The sequence below is a fragment of the Callorhinus ursinus genome, unplaced genomic scaffold, assembly GCF_003265705.2.
Source record: "Callorhinus ursinus isolate GAN/ISIS: 27379988/994484 unplaced genomic scaffold, GSC_fseal_2.0 scaffold7, whole genome shotgun sequence".
Taxonomy (NCBI): Eukaryota; Metazoa; Chordata; class Mammalia; order Carnivora; family Otariidae; genus Callorhinus; species Callorhinus ursinus.
This window is the reverse complement of record NW_027397069.1, coordinates 53,192,087-53,218,610: the sequence shown is the minus strand read 5'-3', so window position 1 is coordinate 53,218,610 and position 26,524 is coordinate 53,192,087. Positions and strand designations below refer to the sequence as shown.

The 26,524-nt window shown below is 41.4% G+C and overlaps 2 protein-coding genes across 3 annotated transcripts in view; one reads left to right on the top strand and one right to left on the bottom strand.

Moving 5' to 3' along the window:
* NUDT15 (nudix hydrolase 15) lies at positions 1-10,962 on the bottom strand. Its single transcript, XM_025874891.2, has 3 exons — positions 10,805-10,962; positions 6,718-6,914; positions 1-419 (listed from the first exon to the last, which is right to left on the bottom strand). The coding sequence occupies exons 1-3, from the start codon at positions 10,960-10,962 to the stop codon at positions 259-261; spliced, it is 516 nt and encodes a 171-aa protein (XP_025730676.1). The 3' UTR covers positions 1-258.
* SUCLA2 (succinate-CoA ligase ADP-forming subunit beta) overlaps positions 10,910-26,524 on the top strand; it is a 58,699-nt gene continuing 43,084 nt past the window's right edge. The window contains exon 1 of one of the 2 annotated variants that reach the window (XM_025874890.2): positions 10,910-11,029. Coding sequence is in view for 1 of the 2 variants with exons in the window: in XM_025874887.2 (XP_025730672.1) it covers positions 22,686-22,775 (90 nt within the window). In the remaining variant the exon portion in view is untranslated. Of the gene's footprint in view, positions 11,030-22,623; positions 22,776-26,524 lie in introns of those variants that run through there. The other variant, XM_025874887.2, reaches the window with a different exon arrangement.

The following is a 26,524-nucleotide window of genomic DNA, read 5'->3' as shown; positions in this document are numbered from 1 at the left end:
TTTTTTCTTAAAGATTTTTATTTATTTATTGAGAGAGAGAGAGAATGGTAGAGAGAGAGCATGAGATGGAGGAAGGTCAAAGGGAGAAGCAGACTCCCTGCTGAGCAGGGAGTCCGATGCGGGACTCGATCCCGGGACCCCAGCATCATGACCTGAGCCGAAGGCAGTCGCTTAACCAACTGAGCCACCCAGGCACCCGAAATGTAGATTTTTTTTTTCATTCTCTAACAGGACCTTCTTTTGTCTTTTTAAAATAAATCAGGTTTTCTTCTTGTATCCCCAAGGATGATATCCTTTGTATTCTACCAGATGATCCAAATCTTCTTTAAATGGATTGTAGCCTTGTTCCTTTAAACAACGCAGTGCCCAGAAAAGCTGGTTCAGTGGAGGAAATTCTTCCCAGGGAACCCACTCCCAACCTAGAAAAGAAAGATACCAAATCAATTAATTTAGCTAGAAGGAAACAAAGAATATTTATTTTGGCAAGTTAACCTATCCTGAGAAGAAATTAATTAAATTTAAAAATGACGTGCCACTAATAATAGCATGCTACTAATCAGTGATGCTATGCATTAGCCCTGCTGTACCAACATAATTTGCATTTAGAATGATCTTAACAGAATGGTGATCATTCAAAACATGCTGTTATTCCAACATGAAGCCAAGTTTATAAGAGCCCCATTATGGTAAAACCCAGCTTTTGGACCATTCAGTTTTTGCTTAAACATTTGGCTAAATGAAACACACAGAACTTTATATACGACAGGTTACAATACTACGTTGGAATAAACTAGTTACCTCACCTATAGAATAAGGCAAATTACATTTCTAAGCTATCCTCCATCTTTTTAAAAGGTAATGGAAGCTGTGCAGAGAATAAGAAGTATTCTCTGGGGGCGCCTGGGTGGCTCCGTCGGTTAAGCAGCTGCCTTCGGATCGGGTCATGATCCCGGGGTGCTGGGATCGAGCCCCGCATTGGGCTCCCTGCTCAGCAGAGAGCCTGCTTCTCCCTCTCCCACTCCCCCTGCTTGTGTTCCTGCTCTCGCTCTCTCTCTCTCTCTCTGTCAAATAAATAAATAAAACATTTTTAAAAAAAGTATTCTCTGTGTTGCGGTACACTTTAGGTAGTAAGACAGTAGGGATGGGACCAAGTTTAAAAAAAATATCCATTGAAAGAGGAAAGATTTAACAGTGTCTATGAGTTGTGAAATCCATAAAATTCTAGAGGAACATTGTAGGGAACAGTATTTTCCTTGATGAGTTATTTTTTATATTTATTTATTTATTTATTTATTTGAGAGAGAGAGCATGAGCGGGAGGGGCAGAGAGAGAGAGAGGGGAGAGAGGGAGAGAGAATCTGAGGCAGATTCCAACGCTGAGCGCAGAGCCCGACAGGGGGCTCCATCTCGGGACCTGAGATCATGACCTGAGCCCAAACCAAGAGTTGGCTGCTCAAGGGACTGTACCACCCAGGCACCCCTTCTTTGATGATTTAAATGTCAATAACATGAGGGGCGCCTGGGTGGCTGGGCTGAACAACCTACTTTTGGTTTCAGCTCAGGTTATGATCTCAGGGTTGTGAGATCAAGCCCCCAGAATGGGCTCCATGAGCCTAGTGTTAGAGACTCCTGGAGATTCTTTCCCTCTTTTTTCTCCCACTCTGCTCTGCCTGCTCACACACAAGTGCTCTCTCTCCCAAATAAATAAATTAAATCTTTAGATGTAAATAACATGAAAGCACAGACGCTCCTAACAGATGAATATATAAATATTATATTATTGAGATATACACTCCATGTTCAAACTACGTTTCCTCATGATCACATGTGTATACATATGTTTAAGTGCAGTTACTTCCACTAAGTATTTCTCTGCCTATAAAATACAGGTATGTACTTTCACTCTGAGAAAGCAGGGGACAGAGAATCCATAAAGTTAGAACAAGTTCAGAAAGGAGTGATCAGCTGCTGTGACCACAGACTAAAAGAAAGAGGGAAGGAAGGAAGGAAAGGGAGAGAGAGAGGGAGGGAAGGAGGGAGACAGAGAGGTGTCACCCAGCAATGGTCTGCAAGATGCCAGATTAACAGTCTCAAGAGAGCTGTCTGTAAAGTTTCTCTTGCCTTGGAGAAAATGAAGCATCTGGCTGATCCTCCTAATTATAACTGGCTGGCTGGAGGAAAGATGCTCTAACTTGTAACCTGAAGCAGGCAATCCAGATCCAGGATCTGGTGAACATGGAAGAGAGACTGCATGTTTATACTATAAATAAAACCACCACCACCACCGAACCACTGCACCTTGGCTGTGCTGCAGCTGGTTCTCAGCAAGGGCTCTCAACTGGGAAAAAAGTGAAAATAACGTCCGCTATATTGTTACTAAGGGATAGAGTGGAATGAGTGGTTCTGGTCAAATCTGACTTGGTGCCAGTAACCTTGGGCCTTATAAAATCATGCTGTTTGATTTCAGATTACTAGCATGTGAGAGGGTCAACCAAATGAAGGGAGACAAACTCAAAAAAAAAGTTATATAAATGAATTTAAAAAAGATCACAAAGCATGTAAAAAGGACTCAAAACTACCATATCCTAGGAGGAGAAAAACAATACATACAATAGTAGAGTAACAAAAACCCTAATAATGCACTTAATAAAGTAGAATAGTATTTTAGAAGTTGTTAAAAAGTAGGCCAGTCTAGGTACTGTATTTGGGAACCTCATTCCCTCGTTCCCGTCTTCCTTCAACATATTCTGAACAATGTACTCTGAATAGGAGCCAGGCAAAGGTGAATAAGCCCAAATTCTGCCCTTTATGTATGCACAGTTCAGTAAAGGAAAAACATTAAGTACGATTTGAAGCTGAACACTTGAACCTGAGATACCTTCTGGATGTCAGGGGAAGGTAACTAGAAATAGAGGCGGCCAGCACTCTGCACCAGGGGGCTCAGCTGCGCAGATCCCTGCAGGGACTGGGCAGGGTGACCAGGCAGGGTGGGGGCCTGAGAGACACAGGCAGCTGACTGTCGACTGGTTAGAGCCGGTGGGACAGTCAGTCACTCCGGTGTTTTCTCCTCGGCCCTTCTCTACAAATGAATACTTTCTATGTCTGCTTCTTATGAAGGACACTAAGTATGCAAAACCCCACTATTTCATTGTTTTGTCTCATCTTGTCTCAGGTTTTTTTTTTTTTGCCTGTAGCAGAGATAAAAATAAAGGAAATGGTCATTTCTTCCAAGTTGAGGGTTCTGTTTTTAGATAACAGTGATCTGTGCTTATTTATTACCTGAATAAATGATGCCTCAAACTCATTTTAAAAATTCAGTTATATGAAATATATTTTGCTTCAGGTATATGAAATACATTCTGCTTGTAGGAAATGGAGTCCTACAAAAAGTTTTAATGTGGAAATATGCATATTCACACTTCAAGTTGATGTTAAAAAGCCAAGTAATCAACTGCTCCTCCCCACAGCTTCAGGATATCTAGACTATTGAGTTTTGTTCCCACTGTTACTGTCCTGGACTGTCCTCTCTCCTAGTCCTCAATTTGTCCAGGATAATTAGGTTGGGAGAGAGAGCAGAACTTGTAGAGAGCTCCCCCAGGGAACCTGGTACATTTCTCATCTACCTGTCCTGCTTTCCCTTCTTAAAACATGAATGATTTTAGTTGTGCCCTAGGCCAACCAGAGGCCTTTGGACACTTTTTGGGTGTTTTTGCGTGTGTTACTGTGATATAAGAAATACATATCTGGGCTTCCTCCCTGTTTCCTGGCACAGAGTTCCTGAAACCTTTGTCATTTCCTAAGTGATAGGGATGAGAGGAACAACTTTTGTTATCCATAATAAACCCCTTTCAACCATACCTGAGTTTATGCTAATAAGCTGATGGGTCGCTGGAGGTCCCTAGATAGCTTCAGGATGGGGGCTGGTGACCAGAAAGACTTCCCATCCACCACCCACATCCCACCTGAGGTGAGGGGAGAGGAGCTGGAGATTGAGTTAATCACCAGCAGACAATAATTTAATCAGTTGTAGCAATAATAATATGCAATAGTCCCATTACACAGAAACCTCCAAGAAAACCCTACACAACAAACTCAGAGAGCTTCCCGGTTGGTGAACACATCAAGGTGCCAGGAGGGTATCATGCTCCTTGAGAGTATGGAAGCTCAGCCTCCCTCTCCCCACCTACCTGGCCCAGTGCCTCACTTCCATTTGGCTGTTCTGAGTTGTTTCCTTTATCATAAACTGGTAATGTAAGGAAAGTGTTTTCCTGAGTTCTACAGGCCATTCTAGCAAATTACTGAACCTGAGGAGGAGGTTATGGGAAGCCCATTGTAGCCAGGCAGTCAGAAATACAGGAGGCCGGGGCGCCTGGGTGGCTCAGATGGTTAAGCATCTGCCTTCGATTCAGGTCATGATCCCAGAGTCCTGGGATCGAGTCCCGCATCGGGCTCTCTGCTCCTTTGAAGCCTGCTTCTCCCTCTGCCTCTCTCTCTCTATCTCTCATGAATAAATAAAAAAATTAAAAAAAAAATACAGGAGGCCAGGACAAGTGACTGGGGGCAGTCTTGTGGGACTGAGCTCCTTAACTTTTGGGATCTGATACTAACTCTAGACAGTGTAAGAATTCAACTGAATTGTATCAAGAACATGTTGTACATCAATGTTGTCAGTGTTCTCATCTGTAGAAAGGTATAAATTTCCTTGTATTGAGAGGGACTAACCCAGACAGAACAGTTATCTTCCGTGTTGAGTCGAGTGCTCTGAAAGCTGTAACAGCAATTGATACTATTTACTGTGTGCTAAGCGTTGTTTTAAGGGCTTTGCATGTATCACCTCTCTTCAAGTTTCATAAAACTCCGTGACAAAGAGTAAAATATTGAACTTACCAAATATATTATTTGCCATATGAAACCTGATCCAAGTGGTCTTGTGCCCTGAACCTCCCCTGTAAACATTTAATTTATTCTCTAATATGGAAGAATCTTTTCATTCAATAAATAGTTCCTGAGTACTGTGTGCCCGTTAGGTACTGTTCTACGCGCTAAAGAAGCAGTGGTGGGCAGAACAAAGTCCCTGCCCTCTCAGATGTGACATTTCACTGGGGGGTGTACCCTGTACAACACCCTGTACAACAACACTGATGTAATGTATGGTGATTAACATAACAATAAAAAATTAAAAAAAAAGAATTAAACTGAATTGTAAGACACCCAACTGATATCTGGAGAATTATTTGGTGTGAGCAGAAAAGCCACACATTTGGTGTTAGGGTATAGTGAGTAAAAATGGCTCAGACTTTACTAATTCACTTTAGATGATTTCCAGTAGTTATCTGTTTTATTTAAAAAAAAAAAAAAAGTCAGGGGCGCCTGGGTGGCTCAGCTGTTAAGCATCTACCTTCTGCTCAGGTCATGATCCCAGGGTCCTGGGATCGAGTCCCGCATCGGGCTCCCTGCTCAGCGGGAAGCCTGCTTCTCCCTCTCCCACTCCCCCTGCTTGTGTTCCCTCTCTCGCTGTGTCTCTCTCTGTCAAATAAATAAATAAAATCTTTAAAAAATAAAATAAAAAATAAAGAAAAAATCATATATGACTCAACAGGCCTTTGGGTGGGCAACCATTCAATCTGCAAAACACTTCAGTGATGATTTATTCACTCTGGAAATATCACTTCCTCCAGGCCTCTGCATATATGCCCCCTTCTCAGAGCCCTCCCTGACCACCCTATCTGATGCAGCACCCATGTGTCCCTAGCCTTCTTATTTCTTATAATTACATTGTAAAACACCTGCCAATTTGTTGCCTTCCCCCCACCCCCCAGTGAAATGTCACGTCTGAGAGGGCAGGGACTTTGTTCTGCCCACCGCTGCTTCTTTAGCACGTAGAACAGTACCTAACGGGCACACAGTACTCAGGAACTATTTATTGAATGAAAAGATTCTTCCATATTAGAGAATAAATTAAATGTTTACAGGGGAGGTTCAGGGCACAAGACCACTTGGATCAGGTTTCATATGGCAAATAATATATTCGATAAGTTCAATATTTTACTCTTTGTCGCGGAGTTTTATGAAACTTGAAGAGAGGTGATACATGCAAAGCCCTTAAAACAACGCTTAGCACACAGTAAATAGTATCAATTGCTGTTACAGCTTTCAGAGCACTCGACTCAACACGGAAGATAACTGTTTTGTCTGGGTTAGTCCCTCTCTATACAAGGAAATTTATACCTTTCTACAGATGAGAACACTGACAATGGCACCTTAAATGTTTTCCTTAAAATCAGTCTGAAGTAAAATAAATAAAATAAATATTTTATTGAAGTAATGAAGTAAATATAATAAAACACTAATAATAAAACTAAGATTTACTGAGTACTTAGGGTGTTCACTTGGTTCTTTATGCGTATTAACTCATTTTATCCTTACAACAACCCATCTGAGGTGGTTACTCTTATCACAGAGGAAAAAAGAGGCCCCAGAGACTTTAAACAACTTGCCCAAGGCTGCAAACCTGTAAGTGGAAAAACCGGGATGCAAGTCAAGTAGTATGGCTCGGGAGCCAGGTCTCTGTCCTGCTGTGTCCTTATGGTCTCAGGATTTAAGTATATTTACATTTCTGTACGAAGAGACTCTAAGTCTCTTCCCATGGCAACATACTGTAATACTCAGATGATATGCTTCTCTCAGAAGATGCATGATTATATTATAATTCTCTTACTTTCATTTTTTTCAGGCTCTGTGTTCTTGGGTTCCGGGTCATGAGTCATATCCACCTCTCCTTTCATTAGTATGGTCACATAATGGTAATTTTCTTTCTCAACAAAGGAATTCACCACTGAGGCAAAGCAAACATTTTTCAGGTGAAGAGCTGCTTCTTCCCAGGTTTCCCTTTGAGCACATTCTTCCCACGTTTCACTAGAAAACAGAAGCATACCACTGTATTCAATTCTGTTTATGTAATTTACTTTTTTGCCATGAAATTCTTAGCTAGGAATTTCTAGTGTAAAGCAAAAAGAACTATAATTGGCTCATGCTTTAAAATAATCAATCAACAACCCTGCCTTTGACATTCTCTTCATCTGAAATATAAGGTATTTGAAGTTATCTGAAGACCAAAAGGACTTCATATTGAGCAAAAAAAAAAAAAAAAAAAAAGAACATTTAGCCAATTCAGCACTAGTTCACATGCCTGGAAGCTGAATGCAATCAGGAGACAGTTTGGTATACCAGGTAAGAGTACAGGCTGGGATGCCTGGGTGTCTCAGTCAGTTAAGCATCTGCCTTCAGCTCAGGTCATGATCCCAGGATCGAGTCCTGCATCATCGGGCTCCTTTCTCATGGGAAGCCTGCTTCCCCCTCTGCCTGCAGCTCCCCCTGCTTGTGCTCTGTCTCTGTCTCTCTCTCTGATAAAATAAATAAAATCTTTAAAAAAGAGCACAGACTTTGGAGTCAGCTAGACCTAGGTTTGATTTCAAAGTCCATTACTTTCTATCTTGGACAAATAAAGAGACAATGCCACTCTCTCACTGGGTTGTTGTAGGTGTATCAAGAAGTGGATGATGTCTTTTCCTGCAGTCTCAGAATTTTTGATTAAGCCTCAAAACTGAGGACAATAGGCAATAAACACCTCTAAATTCTAAAAAGTATGGCAAAAGACCAAACAGATGCCCTCTAAACTCAAAGGTTTCAAAGAGTAGTCGTTTGACCTTCACCCCACCCAGTCTACATAATAAGAAAGAGAGGAGATTCTTGGGAGGGAGGAAAGTTATGAATTTTCTTTTTTTAAGATTTTATTTGACAGAGACACAGCGAGACAAGGAACACAAGCAGGGGGAGTGGGAGTGGGAGAAGCAGGCTTCCCGCTGAGCAGGGAGCCTGATGTGGGGCTCGATCCCAGGACCCTGGGATCATGACCTGAGCCAAAGGCAGACACTTAGCGACTGAGCCGCCCAGGCACCCCAAAGTTAGGAATTTTCAAGCATAGGAGCAATGTTTCCCTTCCTCCTGATGAGGGGACAATGCTGCCCCAAAGCCAAGTGAGAGGTGCTCCAAGAAAACTGGTCACAGAGATTGGGTGTGACTTCCAAGGAGACACTGGTGTGTTACTCCCCTCCTAAAGACATATGGAGCTGCTGAAACTCACAGGCTGTGCATCAGAGCAGGGGTGGTAGAAAGGTAAGAGCTCTTCGGCAAGTCTAAAATGTGTCCCTTGATGTTTAGGGATGCATGTGAAGACAGAGACTGAGGCTTATTCCCACCTTGAGAATCTGGAAAGCAGGAGACTGGCTAGAGAAGCCCACGATGAATGAGCAAGGAAAAAGGTGACAGTGAAGGCATTATTTTCCATTGCGAATTTCCTCTGGGCCCAAGAGATGCTACAAGAGACAACTGGGGACCCCAGCATAAAGAAAATGCAAGATAGTGTGCTAAGCAAAAGCTAAATTGGTCACCTATGTCAGAGAACTGTGCAGTATAGACATCCTTATAGGACTTCCAAACAACGAACAAATATATGCTGAGAAAGAGAGCACACCTGTGAATACTGCATCCGGAGCATGCGTACCCATGGGTGGATCACAGCAGCACTAGTAATGTAAAAAGTCTGGCCCCCTCCCTTCCTCCCCAACATCCTGGAGAAGGAAGGAAACCAGAAACAGTGAGAAGAGGAGGAGGCCCCCCTCCTCTCTCCTTTTCCTCACTACACAGGAGACAGAAATGCTTGGAAGTGGATCATAATGACCGAAGTGTGATTTATTTTTATAATCAAGTGATAGGAAAACAATAGAATTTGCAGGAAATGTCTTGGAGCAGCAGAGAAGGGAAAGACAAATCATGTTTAAAGACAATGGAAGGAGAAAATAAAGCCATTTCCTATCTGTTTCCCATCAAACTTAGCCCAGTGTACCAGTCATATAAAGATAAGTGAAAGCATACATGTGAAGAGCTTAGCATAATATCTAGCACTTAGTAAAAAGCTCATTAAAGTTCAATTCTGGCTATTATCATTGGATATCTGAGTAAAGATTCCAATACTTTATTGTGTTATTATTAAGCTATCTTTAGCCATTGCTCCACTAATTATACATTCTAACTAGTGCTTCGTTTGTGACCTAATGCCTACCAACAATTGACCAAGTACAATATAGTGTGCCCGAAATTTTTCGTTATTAACTGATGGCTTAATTATCTAAAAATGATAAACTTATTGATGCTTTTTATTTTATTTAAGATTTTATTTATTTGTTTGACAGAGAGAGAGAGACAGTGAGAGTGCGAACACAAGCAGGGGGAGTGGGAGAGGGAGACGCAGGCTTCCCGCCGAGCAAAGGAGCCTGATGCGGGACTCGATCCCAGGATTCTGGGATCATGACCTGAGCCGAAGGCAGACGCTTAATGACTGAGCCACCCAGGAGCCCTTATTGATGCTTTTTAAAATCCTGAAGACTATTTAAAAAATTCCATGTGCTACAACATAAGAATTCCATGTATCATAAAAGACAAAGTCTGATTAAAGGGAACCAGGATCAAGCCTCTAACTAGCACTTTATAACAAATAGGTGGATTAGAAGAATATAGTCAGAATGTATGAAATTCTCCAAATGACCCAAATTCTTCAACATAGCACGGAAAGAAAGGGAAAAGGGGGGGAGAATTACTGTTGGATTTGGAGACTTAAAAAAATGTATCAATCCTAAAGTCCATGTAATATGTACTCTTCCTTTGATCTTGATTGGTACAAAACAATAAAAGGACATTTTCAAGCCAACTGGGGAAAATGGTACAGACTGGGTATCACAGGTTATTAAAGAATTACCTTAAGGTATGAAAATGGTATTTTGTTAAGGTGGGAAAACGTGTTTACGTCTCTTAAAAAGCCTATTGCAGATACATAATGAATTATTTAGGGGTGGTATAACAAATGAGTTTTCCTTTAGAAGAGTCTAGAAAACAATGTGTGTGTCTGTTGAGAGGGAGCAATAAAGATGAAACAAGAACAAGCTTAGCAACACGTATATGAGGATTCACCAACTATTTTCTCTTTTATGCATGTTTCGAACTTTTACACTAATGGAAAAACAAGTGCTGGCTCTGAAGGCTTTAGATGCTGTTTATCTGCTGTTGACTTTAACCCCATTCTCCCTTCAGAACCCACCTTTCAGCACAATCCCCGGCTTTCTGCCCCCTTGGGTAGACTTGACCCTTAACTACCCGACTTCTTTTGTTGGTCTGATCCATTATCAAACCACAGAATGCCAAAGCAGAAAGGGACATTAAAAAGGGCTTTGTTCCAACTTCCCCAGTGGAAAGATGAAGACAGAGGCCCAGAGAGTTCGACTAGCCCATCTGCTTGGTCAGGGTGCAAGTAAACCTGCTCGGGGCAGGAAACAGATCGTCCATGTGTGGAAGTTTAAAGCACAGCCAAACCATGCAAATACCTTCACTGGCAAAACTGGACTGCTCGAGGGTTAGAAAGACCCACTTTCCGTCCCTTACGTGCAAAAACTAGAAAAACGCACCGCACACACCAGCCCGCAACCGTGACTATAAGCGGACGCCATAAAAAGACGACTGTGCGGGCGGGACTCAACACCTAAGCCAGCTACTTCCCCAGCCTCCCTAGCTCAGAGCCCCGCTCCCAGCGTGCACCTGGGGTGGGCGGGGTTTATCAGCCAGAGGGGGAGAGCAGAGGAACGCGCGAGAAGACGCAGCGTCAGCGTGCACGCAAAGACGCACGGACGCACGCAAAGAGTGCATCCTTCCCCTGCACGTTGGGCTTTCCCTGGGTGACCCTTGTAGCTGCTCACCCGAACTCCAGATGACCTCCAGGAAGTTGAAAACTGCCCGCTCCAACTGACCCTTTCCTCTTGCCCAGGAGGACACAACGAGGATGCCGGCTGCTAGTCACCACTACTCCTATCCCGACTCCAGGACGCCGCTGGGGAGGCCCCAGGCGAGCCGTCATCGCGCCAGCGCCAGAGGCCAGGGGAAGTGACGTTTGTACCGCCCCCTGGGCCGCCGGCACTATCTTGGTGAGACTGCGCTGGCGCAAAATCGAAGCCAGAGTCCAGGGGCTTGCGTTTGTGTCCTGTCTGTGCTTCACTCGGTGGTCTCAGCTTATGAAGCTAGTGATTCCTCTTCTAGGATTGCCTGTCAAGGCTTTGTTTTAAGTAATGCTACTTACTGTTGCACTTTCAACATTTACGAAACATATCTGATATGGGAAACCAAGGCAAAAGAAAAATGAAATTTCTTTACTACTTACAGCCCACTGATAGTCCTTGAAACAGGCAGAGTGACATTCCTCTAGGAACTCAATTTCTTCAATGTTAATACTTTGCTAAGGGCAAGAGGTATTCTTAGCCTGAGGATTCCCCGCTGCCCGCCATCCTGTAAGTCTTCTTTAAAATACAAAAATTCCTTTGGAAATTTCGTTTATCTCTGTCCCCCTAGATGTATGTTGGTAATCATCCCCCGAGCATATGGCCCACCGGTAGGCTTCTGAAGGGTCTCATGACAGAGTTTTTACTAAACCATAGTAAATGACCTTTCCCTAACAAGCCCCCTCAGCATCCTGGAAACCTTGTTTGCAAAATATCTTGGAGGTTTGGGCTGTCCCTAACCTCCCAATTTGAAAGTATATAATCAGTCACACCTCACAACCCCAGTATAGCTCCTTCTGCCCATAGGTCCTGTCCTCCTGCTTTAGAAAAACCACCAAAGACTTATCAAGAGTTCTTTCTTGACCATTTGCTCTGAACTCCAGTTTCTACATCAGTATCTACTCTCAGATTCCTCCAAACTATGCTTTTACCAGCCACCTGCTTCTATAAACCTCTGTGCCGTGCACATCCTATTTCTTTTTTTGTTTGGATGAGCTTCTCCACCACAGTAAATTCATTCTAGCTATAGCTCAAGTCAATATGGTACCAGGGCAAGGACAAATGGTATAGAAACAACCTGGTATAAATTATTGAGAGAATTAACATGGAAAAAAATTAAGGGCAATCAATAAATTGTGCTGGGAGGAGCTAGTTATTTGGGAGGAAAGAGAGAACCTGTTCCAGGTGTTCACACACCATGCACCGACCAAAAAAATCGCAGCTGAATCAGAGTTGTAATGAAAACGAACTAAAAATGAACAAATGACTAGTCTCTGGATGGGGAGGATTTACTTTTCTTCATTAATATAAATCAGGTTTTACTTCTACCAAAGTAATGTGCATATGATTTAAAGACTCAAATGGTAGAAAAACAAGTAAGGATGAGTAGGGATGACTTTATCCACTAGTCCTGCTTTCCTTCACTTTTAGCTCTTTGAACTATTATTCCTGATATTTGTCTACATATTTCAAGTAATATGTTTATTCTTCATGTTCTGATAAATGGCTAAACATTTGTACAGCATGTTTCCTTCCACCCACAAATACACCCTTTAATATGTTATACACCACAAAGATGTTCTATAATATTTTCCCAAATAAAAATTGGCAACATATAGAAAGGATAACATATCATAACTGAATGGAGTTATTCCCAGAAATACAAGGTGGGCTTAATATTTGAAAAATCAATCCATGTAATTTACGATATTAAAAGAGAAAAAGGAAACACATATAATCATTTTTTTAAGAGTTTATTTGAGAGGGGGAGAGAGAGAGAGAGAGAGAGAGCAAGCAAGAGCACAAGAGCATGGGGAGGGAGAAGCAGAGTCCCCAATGAGCCGGGAGCCCGATGTGGGGCTCAATCCTAGGATGTTGGGATCATGACCTGAGTGGAAGTCACCTGCTTTATCCACTGAGCCACCCAGGTGCCCCAACACATACAATCATCTTAATAGATGCAGAAAAAAACTTGAGAAAATTCAGTACTTATTAATGATTTTTTAAAGAGTTAAGCAAACTAGAATTAAAGAAAAATTTAGGGTGCCTGAGTGGCTCAGTTGGTTAAGCGACTGCCTTTGGCTCAGGTCATGATCCTGGAGTCCCGGGATTGAGTCCGGCATCAGACTCCCTGCTCAGCAGGGAGTCTGCTTCTCCCTCGGACCCTCCCCCCCTCATGCTCTCTCTCTATCTCATTCTCTCTCTCAAATAAATAAATAAAATCTTAAAAAAAAAAAGAAAAATTTAACAACCTGATATAGGGCATTTACAAAGACTTACAACTAACATCATATTTAATGGTTGTTATGGGCTGAGTCATGGCCCCCCCCATTTGTATATTGAAGTCCTAACCTGCAATACCTCAGAATATAACTGTATTTAGAGAATAGGGCCTTTAAAGAGGTAATTAAGTTAAAAGGAGGTCATTAGGGTGAATCCTGATCCAATATAACTTGTGTCCTTAAAGAAGAGGAGATTAAGGCAAACGTAGACAGAGGAAAATCCATGTAAAAACACAGGGAGAAGACAGACATCTGCAAGCTAAGGAGAGAGGCCTCAGAAAAAGCCAACCCCCCTTGATTTTAGACTTCTAGATTCCAGAATTGTGTGAAAATAAATGTTATTTAAGCCAGTTAGTTTGTGGTACTTCCTTATGGCAGCCTTAGCAGACTAAGACAATGGTGAAAGACTAAGATTTGAGAGAAGCAAAGATATCACTTTAAGTCATCACATTGCTTGAGGTCCTAGTTAGTGCAACCAATAAAATCAAGAAATAGTAAAAGATAGTTAAATCGGAAAGGAAGAAGTAACTGTCTTTAATCACAGACAATCTTAAGGAATCCACAAAAAAGCTACTAAAACAAATAAGTGAATTTAGCAAGTTCATAGGATTCTAGGTCAATATATAAAATCAATTATATTTCCATATACAGATAGTCCCCAACTTACGATGGTTCTATTTACAGTGTTTTGACTTTATGATACTGTGAAAACAGTACACATTCAATAAAAACCATAATTTGAATTTTGAATTTTTATGTTTTCCCAGGGTAGCGACATGCAATGTGGTACTCTCTTATGATGCTGGTCGGTGGCAGTGAGATACAGCTCCCAGTCCGTATACAACCATTCTGCTTTTCACTTCCAGTACAGTATTCAAGAAATTACAGGAGATCTTCAGTGCTTTACTGTAAAATAAGTAATAGTAAATAATATTTAATAAATTCAGAAACTGAATTTAAAAAACTATCATGGAAAATATAAAATATTAAGGGATACATTTAGCAAAAGATGTTAAAACCTGTACACTGGAAACTATTAAAAGTTACTGAGGGAAATTAAATAAAAAGAGAGAAATACCATGATTATGGATCAGAAGACTACATATTATTAAACTGTCACGTCTCTTCGAATTGATTTATATGGATTCAATGATATCCCACCCAAAATACCAGAAGGCTTTTTTTTTCCAGTAGAAATTGACAGACCAATTTAAAAATGTACATAGAAATGCAAAGGAATAGAATAATCAAAACAATTTTGAAAAAAGAAAAACTTGGGGGATTCATACTACCTGATTCAAGACCCAGGATAATGCCACACTAATCAAGAGACTGTGGCATGTATGTATGTATGTATTTATTTTAGAGAGAGAGAGAGAGCAAGCACAAGTGGGGAAGAGCAGGGGGAAAGGGAGAGAGAGACTTCTAAGCAGGGTTCATGCCCAGTATAAAGCCTGACATGGGGCTTGATCCCAGGACCCTGAGATCATGACCTGAGCTGAAACCAAGAGTCAGACGTCCAACCAACTGAGCGACCCAGGCACCTGGAGAGTGTGGTATTTATTAAAGCATAGACACATAAATCAGTGGAACAGAATGGAGAAGCCAGAAATAGACTTTTTAACAGATGGTGCTAGAGCAACAAAAACAAAAGATCATTTATACTTGATGCCACATACAACATTTCATTCAAAATAGACTATTCCTAAATAAAAACTCCTAAAAGTATAAGTTTTCTATAAGAAAATATAAGAGAATATCTTTGTGATCTGGGTTAGGCATAGATTTCCTAGATAGGACACCAAAGGCATGATCTGTTAAAAACAATTGATAATTTGGACTTCATCAAAACTTAAAACTCACTCTCTTTGAGAGACACTATTAGGGATGGATTGTATTTCACCCCTTCCCAAATATATTTGATTATGGGGACTTTGGGAAGTAATCTGACTTAGATGAGGTCATAAAGGTGGGATCCTCATGATGGGATTATGCCTTTACAAGAGACCAGAGAGCTTGATCTCTCTTTCCCCAACATGTGAGGACATAAGAAGAAAGTGGCTATCTGTACACCAGAAAGAGGGCTCTCACAAGGAGTTGAATCTGCTGGCACCTTGATCTTGGACTTCCCAGCCTCCAGAACTGTGAGAAACAAATGCCTGTTGCTTAAGCTGCCCGGTCTATGGTATTTCATTACAGAATCCTGAGCTAACTAAGATATAAACTATGTTTCAAAATGAAGACAAGCTACAGACTTAGGAGAAAAATGTGTAAAGCACATTTCTGATAAAGGACTTGGATATAGAATATGTAAGGAATCCTCAAAACCCAACAATAAAAGCTAACAACCCAATAAATAAATGGGCAAAATTACTGAACTGAGATTTCACAAAAAAGCAATATGGGTGGCAAACACATGCAAATATTTCAACATGATGAGTCATTAAAAATTTAAACTACATTGAGGTACCTATATACATCTATTAGAATGAATACTTTTTTTTTTTTTAATCACAAAGACTGGTAATATCAAATGCTGGAAGTCCAGTTAGAACTCTTACACAAATCTCTTGTCAAATAAATAAATAAGGGGGTGCCTGGGTGGCTCATATGATTAAGCATCTGCCTTCAGCTCAGGTCATGATCCCCAATTCCTGCAATGGAGCTCCCAGCTCAGCAGGGAGTCTGTTTCTCCCTCTCCCTCTCCCCCTGCTTGTGCTCTCTCTGTCTCTCTCTCAAATGAATAAATACAATCTTAAAAAAATAAAATAGTGATTTATAAACACACACAAAATAAATAATCTTTAAAAAAGTTTATAAAAAAAGAACTCTCACACATCATTGGTGGGAATGCAAAATGGTACAGCCACTTTGGGGAAAGCAATTTATTGTTTCATATAATGTTAAGCATAGGTTTATCACACAACTCAGCAATCCCATTCTTAGATATTTACCCAAAAGAAATGAAAACTTATGTTATCTTCAGGACCTGTATGCAAATGTTTTAGTGGCTTTATGCATAATAATCAAAAACTGTAAATAACTCAAATGGTCTTCAACTGGCAAAGGGATAAATCAACTGTAGTACATTCATACAGTGTAGTAAATTCAGACAATAGAAAACTACTCAGCAATATAAAGGCACAAACTTCTGATCCATTTAACATGGATAAACTTACATTATACTAAGTGAAAGAAATCAGATATAAAAAGCTACCATGTGTATGATCCCATTTCTATGACATTCTGTTAGAGTCAAAACTATAGACATAGCAAAAAGTTCAGCTTTGCCTGGGGCTGAGCATGTGAGGAGGTTGACTAAAAGGGCATGAGAGATGTGGGTGAAGGAACTGTTCTATATCTTGATTGTGGCAGCGATAACATGGCTACGTGTTTGTCAAAACTCAAGAATTATACACTAAAATGGGTGAAACTTACTATATGTATATAATGCCTCAATAATCTAATCTAACTTTAAAAAAAAGCCAAAAAAGAAAAATGCAATGTGGAGTTGTGGAAAGAAAAAGTTGAGCTGGCAGTTCAGCAGTGGAGAGCTTCAAGGCAGCACAGAGCTAAGCTGCCCTATTTTACCGATGTTAAAAGTTGTCATTCTTGTGTGTGGAGTTGTTCTCTGGAGATTATGGTGTTTCCTGGGAGCTAGCCTTAGGATGGAGCCTGAGCTGGGAGTGCGGGGGGAGTGTGTGTTCAAGGTCACAGGCATCCTGTTAAGGAGAGTAGGCTACTCCTAACACATAGTAGGAAGTCAGGGGCTAAAGGGAGTGGTGGGCAAGGACAGCCTGTGACATTCAGGAGTCACATTTAGTAGCCAGTTTAAAGTTTTCCTTTATTGGGTTTATAATTCCATTTTACTATCCTGAAGCCTTCAATAAAGTCTGTTTACATGTTACAGGCTGGTCTTAACCTATGCTTTGAAGAGTTGTGTAAAGATGTGAAAAAAGAATAGTATCAGGCCCAAGACGCACTGAGGTCAAGGAGAATGTCTTTGATCTCAATGTTCTGGGGACTTGGAGCAGTGACTGACATGTAAGTGCCCAATAGATGAATACGTGAACAGAAGCTTCTCTCCTCATTATTGATGTGGAGAACAAAGGCAAAAGAAAAAAAAAAAAACTTCCTTAAACTTACAGCCCATTGATAAGTATTTGGGACAGGCAGTGTGACCTTCCTCCAGGAACTCACTGCCTCAATGTTAATACTTGGCTAAAGGCAAAAGGCAAGCTTAGCTTGACATTAGCCTGACCTCCAGGATCCTCTAAGTCTACTTTAACATATGAAAGTCCCTTGGCAACTCCCTTTATCTCTACCCATTCTACCCACTGCAAGATATCTGCTAGCAATAATCCTCCAAGCTTACAGCAAACTGATAAACATCTGAAGAGTCTCTTGACTAGGGTTTTACAGGACAGTAGTAAATGACCTTTTCCTGGGCGCCTGGGTGGCTCAGTTGGTTAAGCGACTGCCTTCGGCTCAGGTCATGATCCTGGAGTCCCGGGATCGAGTCCCGCATCGGGCTCCCTGCTCGGCAGGGAGCTTCTCCCTCTGACCCTCTTCCCTCTTGTGCTATCTCTCATTCTCTCTCTCTCGAATAAATAAATAAAAAATCTTTAAAAAAAAAAAAAAAAAAAAAGTAAATGACCTTTTCCTAACAACAGCTAGCCTCTCAAGGTTCTGGATACCTTGCTTCCAAATTCCTTAGAGATTTACACCATCCCTAACCCTCTCCCAACTTGGAAGTATGTAATCAGTCACTCATGACCCCAGGGCAGCTCTTAACTGCCCACGGGTTCTGTCTCTGTGCTTTAATAAAACCACCCTTTTTGCACCAAAGATGTCTCAAGAATTCCTTCTTGACCGTTCGCTCCCAAACCCCAACATTTCACATCAATTATCAGTGTAACAAAATAGTTTCAATGTATTTAAACAAACTAGAAAACAATTTTTTCCTGAAGTATTTATGTATATGTAAAAAGGTGGCATGATTCACATGAAATACAAATAGTGATGAAGGGAAAAAGACACCAAACTGATTGATGTTTATGAATCATACAAGAGAAGTGTAAATCAACCCACTTAGTTGTCACTCTATTTTAGAGAATTCACATATCACAATTACCTTCTGCAGGGTTTCCAACTAGGTGACCAAGGTATACCAGCAGTTCCTGCAGCATTAGAACCTAACAGAGCTTCGTATTGCCACATCTCCTTCCTAGTTTATTCAGATTCCCAGCTAAAGGGTGGGGTAGCCAGGCACAAGGGCCCCTTCCCTGCCCAATTCCAGGCTTTATTGGGAAAGCACTGTTCTCCTCCCAGCCTGTCCTGTGTTTGATATTCAAAGCTGTATATAACTCATGCACCCACCTGATGGTTTTACGCAGCATGATGTTGTATGCATTAAGGCAGAATTTAAATTTAACAAATTGAACTCACATCATAACTCAGATGCACGAAAATAATGACTTTCTTTCTCTTTCTCCCTTCCTTCCTTCCTTTCATTTTTTCCCTCAAATTCTTTGTCATTAGTTGGCGTATGGGTCTGTAGAGAATTCGTTACAGTCTGGTTCAAGACAGTCCAGCCTAATAATTTAGTCAGGCCCCTTTTAAAATCACATTCAGTCTATCTTGGTTTCAACAGCTGGCCTCTCAGTCAACTTTCTCCCTCTTATTTTTACTTAAGACATCCAGATGTATGAAGTTGTGTATGTGGCTTGTGACATACTGTTTAACACTTTTGGAAGACAGTTTCCTTGAGTCCATGTGGACTTAACATGTGCCCAGGGATCAGGCAGTAAGAAATCTGGAGTCCTCACATAACAACCAAGCGTGGCTGAAAGCACCCCCCTGCCTGACTGTACCATGTTACCGAGTGTGTTCTGGTTCTGGAGATTCTTCAAGGCAACCTTATCTCAGAGCCTGAACGTGGAAGTGTGACAAGACTGGGGCAGGACAAATCTTCTGCCTTCAACATTGCTCCCAGTGGAGCAGTGATGCCAAGTTCATTTCATATTTTCATATGTAGGAGATATATGAATATTTGTGTACCTTGGAAGTTGAATTCTATTATTAATCTTATTACGTTAAGTGCCAGAAAATCAACCTCTGGCAAATCAGGATCTATCTCCCTCCCACCTCCTTAGATCCAGGAGATAAATGCAGTGACAGATGAGCAGGGAACAGCTAGTCTTTGGTATTGTTAGATAACTAAGCTGACTTTTATTGTCACATTCCTTTTCCAATATGCTCTGCGTCATTGTTCCTTAGAGGTCTATCCTTGTATGTTTCCACCTGCTTTCTCTCCATGCTTGTCTACATAGCTGTCAAGGTTCTGGAAGCCATTGCAGGCTTCCCCAGCTTTGGTGGGGTGGGTACAAATCCTGGGAATATGATTCAGCTCCATTTGCAGGGGTATACCAGCCTGCCAGAGGTTTCTACTTCTGTGCCACCTATGTGCTCAGGGGATTTTGTGTCTTCTTCCAATATCCCTTGTTTTAGATCCCCCAAACTCTTTGGGGGTGGTAGAATAACCCTTCATCCTGGACACAATGGCATTGGAGAGTATATGACACAGGGGCCCTCCGCCAGGAACCACTAGAGTGTCTTGCTTCCCTCCCACTTTCCTCTCTCCATATTCTCTAGGGAAGAGGTAATTCCAGTTCTATTTCTGAGGCATAAACTTTCCTTGAGTCCTTCTTGGTTCTGGCTTTTGAAACTTGAAGTTCAGTCTCTTGCAGGTCTCAGCCTTTGCATTTACATCTCAAAGTCTGTCCTCTGATGGTCTGCACCATCATTCTTTCCTTTAGGTAGTGAATACTATTAATAAATGGAGTGAAAGGTAAAAGGTTAACGAAAATGATAAGACGATATGAATCTTAGTTTTCTCAAATTCTCATCTTGCCATATGGAATTGGGTTCAGATGTTGTGCTGGAACAATCAAGTAAAAGCTATGACTCTGGGCAAGTTACTTACTGTTTCTGAACCTCTGTTTTCCCTTCTGTAAAATGCAGGACTGTGAGGATTACTAAGATGTGTTTCTGTCTTTTGCTACTGCCATTCTAGGGTGGTCTAGGTAAGTGTTCCTACTATTACTTCTGAGGCTTTAAAAGAACTAAGAGAAATCCTGTGTAAACATACAGTTGTCTCATACTCTGTTACTCCTTCTTCCTTCACTACTAAACTCTATATAAATCTGGTAACTGTTTATTTCTCTGGCACAGATTGGACGGGTAAAATGGAATAAGTTGAAAACCAGAGAATTGTGAAAATGTCTCATGGTAAAATAAAGGATAGAAAAAAAAATGTATGTAAGAATCTGGCACCAAGGGTGCCTGGGTGGCTCAGTCGTTAAGTGCCTGCCTTCTGCTCAGGTCATGATCCTGGAGTCCCAGGAGACAGTCCTGCATCCAGCTCTCTGCTCAGCGGGAAGCCTGCTTCTCCCTCTTCCACTCCCCCTGCTTGCGTTCCCTCTCTCGCTGTCTCTCTCACTGTCAAATAAATAAATAAAATCTTTAAAAAAAAAAGAAAGAGAATCTGGCACCAAAAACTAAGTGTTCAGTAAATCGCCATTATTCAGTCAGTCATCAATAGAAGTTTAAGCCGATATATTGGAAGTTGTTTCTACAGCACTTGGTAATTCTATTAATTCTATAGTTAACAGTAGGACAATTTATTTCAAGTGTTTCATTTCTCTGTAAAAAAAATTTAGCAAGAGTAATTTGGACTACATTTCAAACTTGCCTCCTTCTTTTTGTATGACTTAAAATACAAACCAAACCTCTTTTCTGTATCTTTGTGAATTGTCATACTTGTTTCTAAGTTTGAATCTGTCTCCAACATTTCATCCATTGCATTTTCAATGTGATTCATGGCAGCCACTTTTCTCATCTGTGTCGATAAGTTTGCATTCACTAACTGGCTACATATTTAGAATCTCTCGAATCTAGATGGTGTTAACACTGATAGGTAGTGCTAACATTTCCAAGTCAGCTCTTTCTTCTATAATCCCATTTACATTTGTTTCAAATACTGCAAAGTTATTTGTAAAGTGAGTTAAAAGATTTTTTTTAAGTTTTTATTTTAATTCCAGTTAACATACAGTGTTATATTAGTTTCAGGTGTACAATATAGTGATTCAACACTTCCATACATCACCCAGTGCTCACCACAACTGGTACATTCCTTAATCCCCATCACCTGACCAATAGGAGAATTTAGATAAGGCTTTGCTCTGGGCAATAAAATGTGGCAGGTGTAACAATTTAATGATTTTAAGGGACTGTGAAAAAAATTAAAGTCTCTCCCTCAGGAAATTTCTCTTCCCCTTTTTCCTGCACACCACGCCCATCCTTAATCTCCAAGTAGAGGATTAAAGTCTCTCCCTCAGGAAATTTCTCTTCCCCTTTTTCCTGCACACCACGCCCATCCTTAATCTCCAAGTAGAGGCAGAGATAGACAAAGTGGGAGACTACAGGTCAAGCATAAGAATAACATTGCACTTGAAGAATAATTTTCCCCCTGTCTTCATATACTCTTCCCCTACCCTCCACCTCCGCATATTCTACTTCATACATTCTGCCTACTAGTTTCTAAGATCCTTGTAGAAAAAAATTACAAAAGTGTTTGCTGCAGAAAAAGTAGTTTCTTAGTAAAGCAATTTCATTTTTTAAGGCTGACTGCCAGACTCCTGGGATTGAGCCCCGCAACAGGCTCCCTACACAGCCGGGAACCTGCTTCTCCCTCTGCCTGCCACTTTCTTGTGCTTGTGCTTTCTCTCAGATAAATTAAAAAATAATAAATAAAACTAGATATCCAGAGGAGAATAGGCACCAGCCATTTGTCCAGTGGTCAAGTCTTGATGGGGCACACATCTCATCTCAGGGTTTTCAATGTTTAGTGTGTATTCTCATTCACCTGAGAGCTCTAAGAAATCCTGACTCCATCCTCAGGTGGGTCTGGTGAGGGAAATTTTTCTAAAGCTTCCTAGGCGATTCTGTGTGCCATTTGGATTGGTAACTAGTGGCTGATTGTCTTTTTTTTTTCTTTTTTGAAGGTAGAATCGCTTTGTTTTATTCACTGCTGTATCAACGCAAACTTTGGCACAAAGCGGACACTGAGTACTTATTTTTTGAATGAACCCCATCTTACAGATAAGGCAACTGAGGCTCAGAGAGGTTCAGATCACACAGATGGCAACGCTGGTCATTTTTCCAATACCACATCTTACCACTTTACCAGGAAATGTTCAGGTTGCTTTCTGGTCACAGGTTGGATATTGAGGCTGCCGTGCTGAGATCTAAAGGTCAAAGTTCGCTCTGTGCGCGTCCACCCCATCCTTGCTTGAGCTGGCAATTTCTGCTAAGGGAATCCGCATTTGCAGCGTTAACACCAGGTCCCGCCCGCCATGGGTGGAGCCAGGGGTTGGAGTGCGCGTCGGGAGCAGCTGGGTCGCCGGCCGCCTCGCGCCTCTGCGCCTGCGCACGGCGCCGAGGGGACGGGGTCGGGCTCAGAAATGGCGGCCTCCATGTTCTACAGCCGGTTATTGGCCACGGCCGCCCTTAGGAGCCGCGGGTCCCGGCCGGCGCTGCGGGCCGCCGCCCAGGTATTGCGGCCCAGCCCGCTCTCGCTTCGAGGGTCGGCAGGAGAAAGGGCGAGGTGGGAGACCTGGCTCCTCTGGGCGAGGTGTGAGGGGATGCGAGGCCCGGCTCGGGGTCACTTCGCAATAGGTGACATTGGGTGACATGGGTGTGCCCAGTCGGGCCCGCGGGCGGCTTGCCCTGGAGTGCTGCCCGCTGTGACTGCGAGAGGGCCCATGTTTGCGCCGCTCTGCTCTCGTCCTCAGCCCGCGGGGAGGGCTGCTCTCTCAGTTTCTGAGGGGCGGCGGGGAGGCGGGTGAGGGGGCCTGGGCAGTTTCTGCTGCTTTTCCCACACCCCGCGCAGGGGGCAGAGGGATCCGTGGCCCTTCTTTGGGAGGGGAAGATGCCCTTCAGATGTACTTTCATGCCCCTTGGGAGCTGTCGTAGGTGGGAATGTTTTCACAGGACCAGCTTGCTGACGGGCCTCTTGGGACGAGGCAGGGCAGTTTCCCACCTCCTCCCCCATGTAGTTGTTTTCTGTTTGTCAGTTTACCAGCTGGGGAAGTAAGACAGTTACCCTTTGGATCACTTCATTTTTGGGTAGAATATAGCATAATCACAAGTTTTTGTTTGTCTGTTTTGATTTTTTGTTTTGGAGTGTTTACCGTGTGCTAGGTACTGAGCTAGGCATTTTACTTGTAGTTTGTTAGGCTTTCCAGCAGCACTATAAGGGCGTCATTAATATCCTCCTCATTGATGAAGAAACTGGCTTAGAGAGCAAGTAACTTGCGCTCCGTCACAAAGCAGGTAGGGTCAAAGCTAAGGCTTAATTCCAGAACTGTCTGGCTCCAAAGCCTGTGTGTTTGAGTCTGCTCCTCAATTTTTTCCGGAAGACTTGGCCTGTTCTTTCCAGCGTTGACACCAAGAAACTTGTGAAAGGGCATGATAGGCTTCGTAAGTCAATTCCAGAGTTTTAGATTATGTTCTGAAATTAACTCCTTAGACATGACAAAAATGAATTGATTTAGACTTTTTTTTCTTTATTCCCTAAACCTGGAGGCAGTGAATTACATGAGTATGCTTCTTAATAGGAGAAGTGATTTTTTTTTTTTTGGCCTTGAACTTCCTTCTTAGGAGTCTTAAATAAGAGTGCTGTCTTGTTTTTAGAAAATGAGGATGTGGTGAACAAATATGTTTTTATCTGTCCTTTTGGAAATTCTTTTGAAAGCTCTTGTCTTTCCATATGGAGGTGCCTAGTATATTGTCTTAACATCTCTTCCACCCACACATTAAATAATACAGATTTAGAATTTGGAAGGCCCTTAATATAACCCCTTGCTTTTGTAGATGACACAGAGGTGCAGGATCCTAGGAAAATTGTTCAAGGTCACACAGTTTAGCAAATATTCTTAAACATTTTGTTTAGTTCTATGACCCTCCTAGTTTCTCTGGGGGACTTTTGTCCAGTGTTTATCTGATAAAATAGTTCAGGTTATGAGCAGATGAACTAATTTTAAATATTTTCTCAGTTGTCGTGAATCACGTTCTCCAGTAACTACATTTTCCCACTTTTGAATTAATGATTTAAATTAGGTGAATGATTGATTAAATGGGTGGTGGTATAGGGATTTGGCCAGGAGTTGGTGGTCTTTTGGCAGTAGGAATCTTCTAAGTGATAATGTGGAGAAAGACAAAGACTTCAGTGTGGGAATCCTTGTGATTCTTCAGGAATATTTATTACCAGGGTAATTAAAAAACTGATATTTCAAGTCATAACTTCTAGTGGTGCAAGGAAAGGATTATCAACACTTGAGATATTAAAAAACCTTTAAGGAGGTATAAAAGCCAGCAGCATTACCTTATGAGTACTACTGATTCTTTGTGAATATAGATATTTGTAAGAAACTAAAAATATACTCAGAGCTTTGTGTCATTGGTTTACCCTGAACTTTTTTTTGGAAAAATTTCAGACTGATAGAATGTTCCAGCAATAGTACAGTGAGCACATATATTGCTTTCACACATTTTCTTTATCTTTAAAAAATTATTCATGTGCATATATATATGTTTATATATATGTATGTATAAAATTACATTCATTTATTTTTGCTCAACCATTTAAGATAGGTGGCAGGTGTGGGCACTTCATCCCTACATAGTATTTGAGCACACACCTTTTATTTTATTTTTTTAAAGATTTTATTTATTTATTCATGAGAGACAGAGAGAGAGAGAGAGGCAGAGGGAGAAGCAGGCTCCCAAGGAGCAGGGAGCCCGATGCGGGACTCCATCCCAGGACTCTGGGATCATGACCTGAGCCGAAGGCAGATGCTTAACCATCTGAGCCACCCAGGCACCCGAGCACATGCCTTTTAAACATAAGGACATTCTCCTAAATATCTACAACATAGTTATCATATTTAGGAAATTTGTAATTATCATACTTTGGAAATTTAGATTTAGATTTCTCAAGTTGTTCTCAAATGTCCTTTATAGATAGTAGTTTATTGATTTTTTTCAAAGATTGTTTGTGAGAGAGTGCACCTGTGAGTGGGGAGGGGGCAGGCGGAGAGGGAGAGGGGAAGGAGACTTCCAGCTGAGCCTGGAGCTTGCTGGGGGCTCCATTTCACCATGAGATCATGACCTGAGCTGAAGCCAAGAACCGGGAGCTTAACTGACTGAGCTACTCAGGAGCCCCAAGTTTTTTTATTTTCAAACTGGGATCAGGCCTCCACGGTATTTTTTCTAGTCTGTCCAGCTAATTAGGTGCTACGTAATGACTCTGAATGCTCTTATATGTGTTGTAGGTGTTCGTTTACATGCTCATTTACATTAAATGAATTCTGTGCCTGAGACCAAGTCGGTTTTATCCTTTCAGCATCCCTAGCACAGTGTCTGGTATATAGGCCTTCAAAAAATAGAGTGTGTAATTATTTTTACCAAGCTCTGCTAGGTACTCCCCTTCCCCCCTTATTTTTATTGTTATTTTGAGGTATAATTTATATAAAGTGTACAACTTTGGGTAGCTAGATTAATTTTTATGTATGTATACATTTGTGTAGCCACCATTCAGATCAAGATATGTAATACTTTCAGCACTGAGAAGCACCTGTATCCTCTCTCCTTATTATTACTCCCCAACAGAAGGTGACCACTATTTCTGGCTGACTTCTATCACTAATTTTGACTGGTTTTGAACTATATAAAAAGTATGTATTCTTGTGTTTGGTTTCTTTTCCTCAAAATTATGGTTTTTTTTTTTTAAAGATTTTATTTATTTATTCATGAGAGACAGACAGAGAGAGAGAGAGAGAGGCAGAGGGAGAAGCAGGCTCCCTAGGAGCAGGGAGCCCGATGCGGGACTCCATCCCAGGACCCTGGGATCATGACCTGAGCCGAAGGCAGACGCTTAACCATCTGAGCCACCCAGGCGCCCCAAAATTATGTTTTTGAGATTAATCCATTGTTTTGTGAGCAACAGGTATTTTTAAAAAATTGCTCTGTAATATCCTAGTATATGAATATGCCATATTTTATTCTGTTGATGGGAGATTGGGTCATTTTCACTTTTTATTATGAATAAGCCTGCTATGCACATTCTTATATATATGCCTTTTGGTAGACTAAGCACTCATTTCTGTTGGGTATATACCCAGGAATGGGATTTCAGAAAGTAGATGTGTACTGAATGGTTTGGGATATTGCTGGTTTTTATTTTTTATTTTTTAAAATTTTATTGTTATGTTAATCACCATATATTACATCATTTGTTTTG

Bases quoted from the DNA above. Each gene is read 5' to 3' on its own strand.
- NUDT15 (XM_025874891.2), bottom strand. From the start codon at position 10,962: ATGACGGCTCGCCTGGGGCCTCCCCAGCGGCGTCCTGGAGTCGGGATA. The intron at 6,915-10,804 runs GTGAGCAGCTAC...TCTGTTTTCTAG, and splicing joins GGAGGTCATCTGGAGTTCGG to TGAAACGTGGGAAGAATGTG. The intron at 420-6,717 runs GTAAGAGAATTA...TTTCTTTTCTAG, and splicing joins AGAGCCTGAAAAAAATGAAA to GTTGGGAGTGGGTTCCCTGG.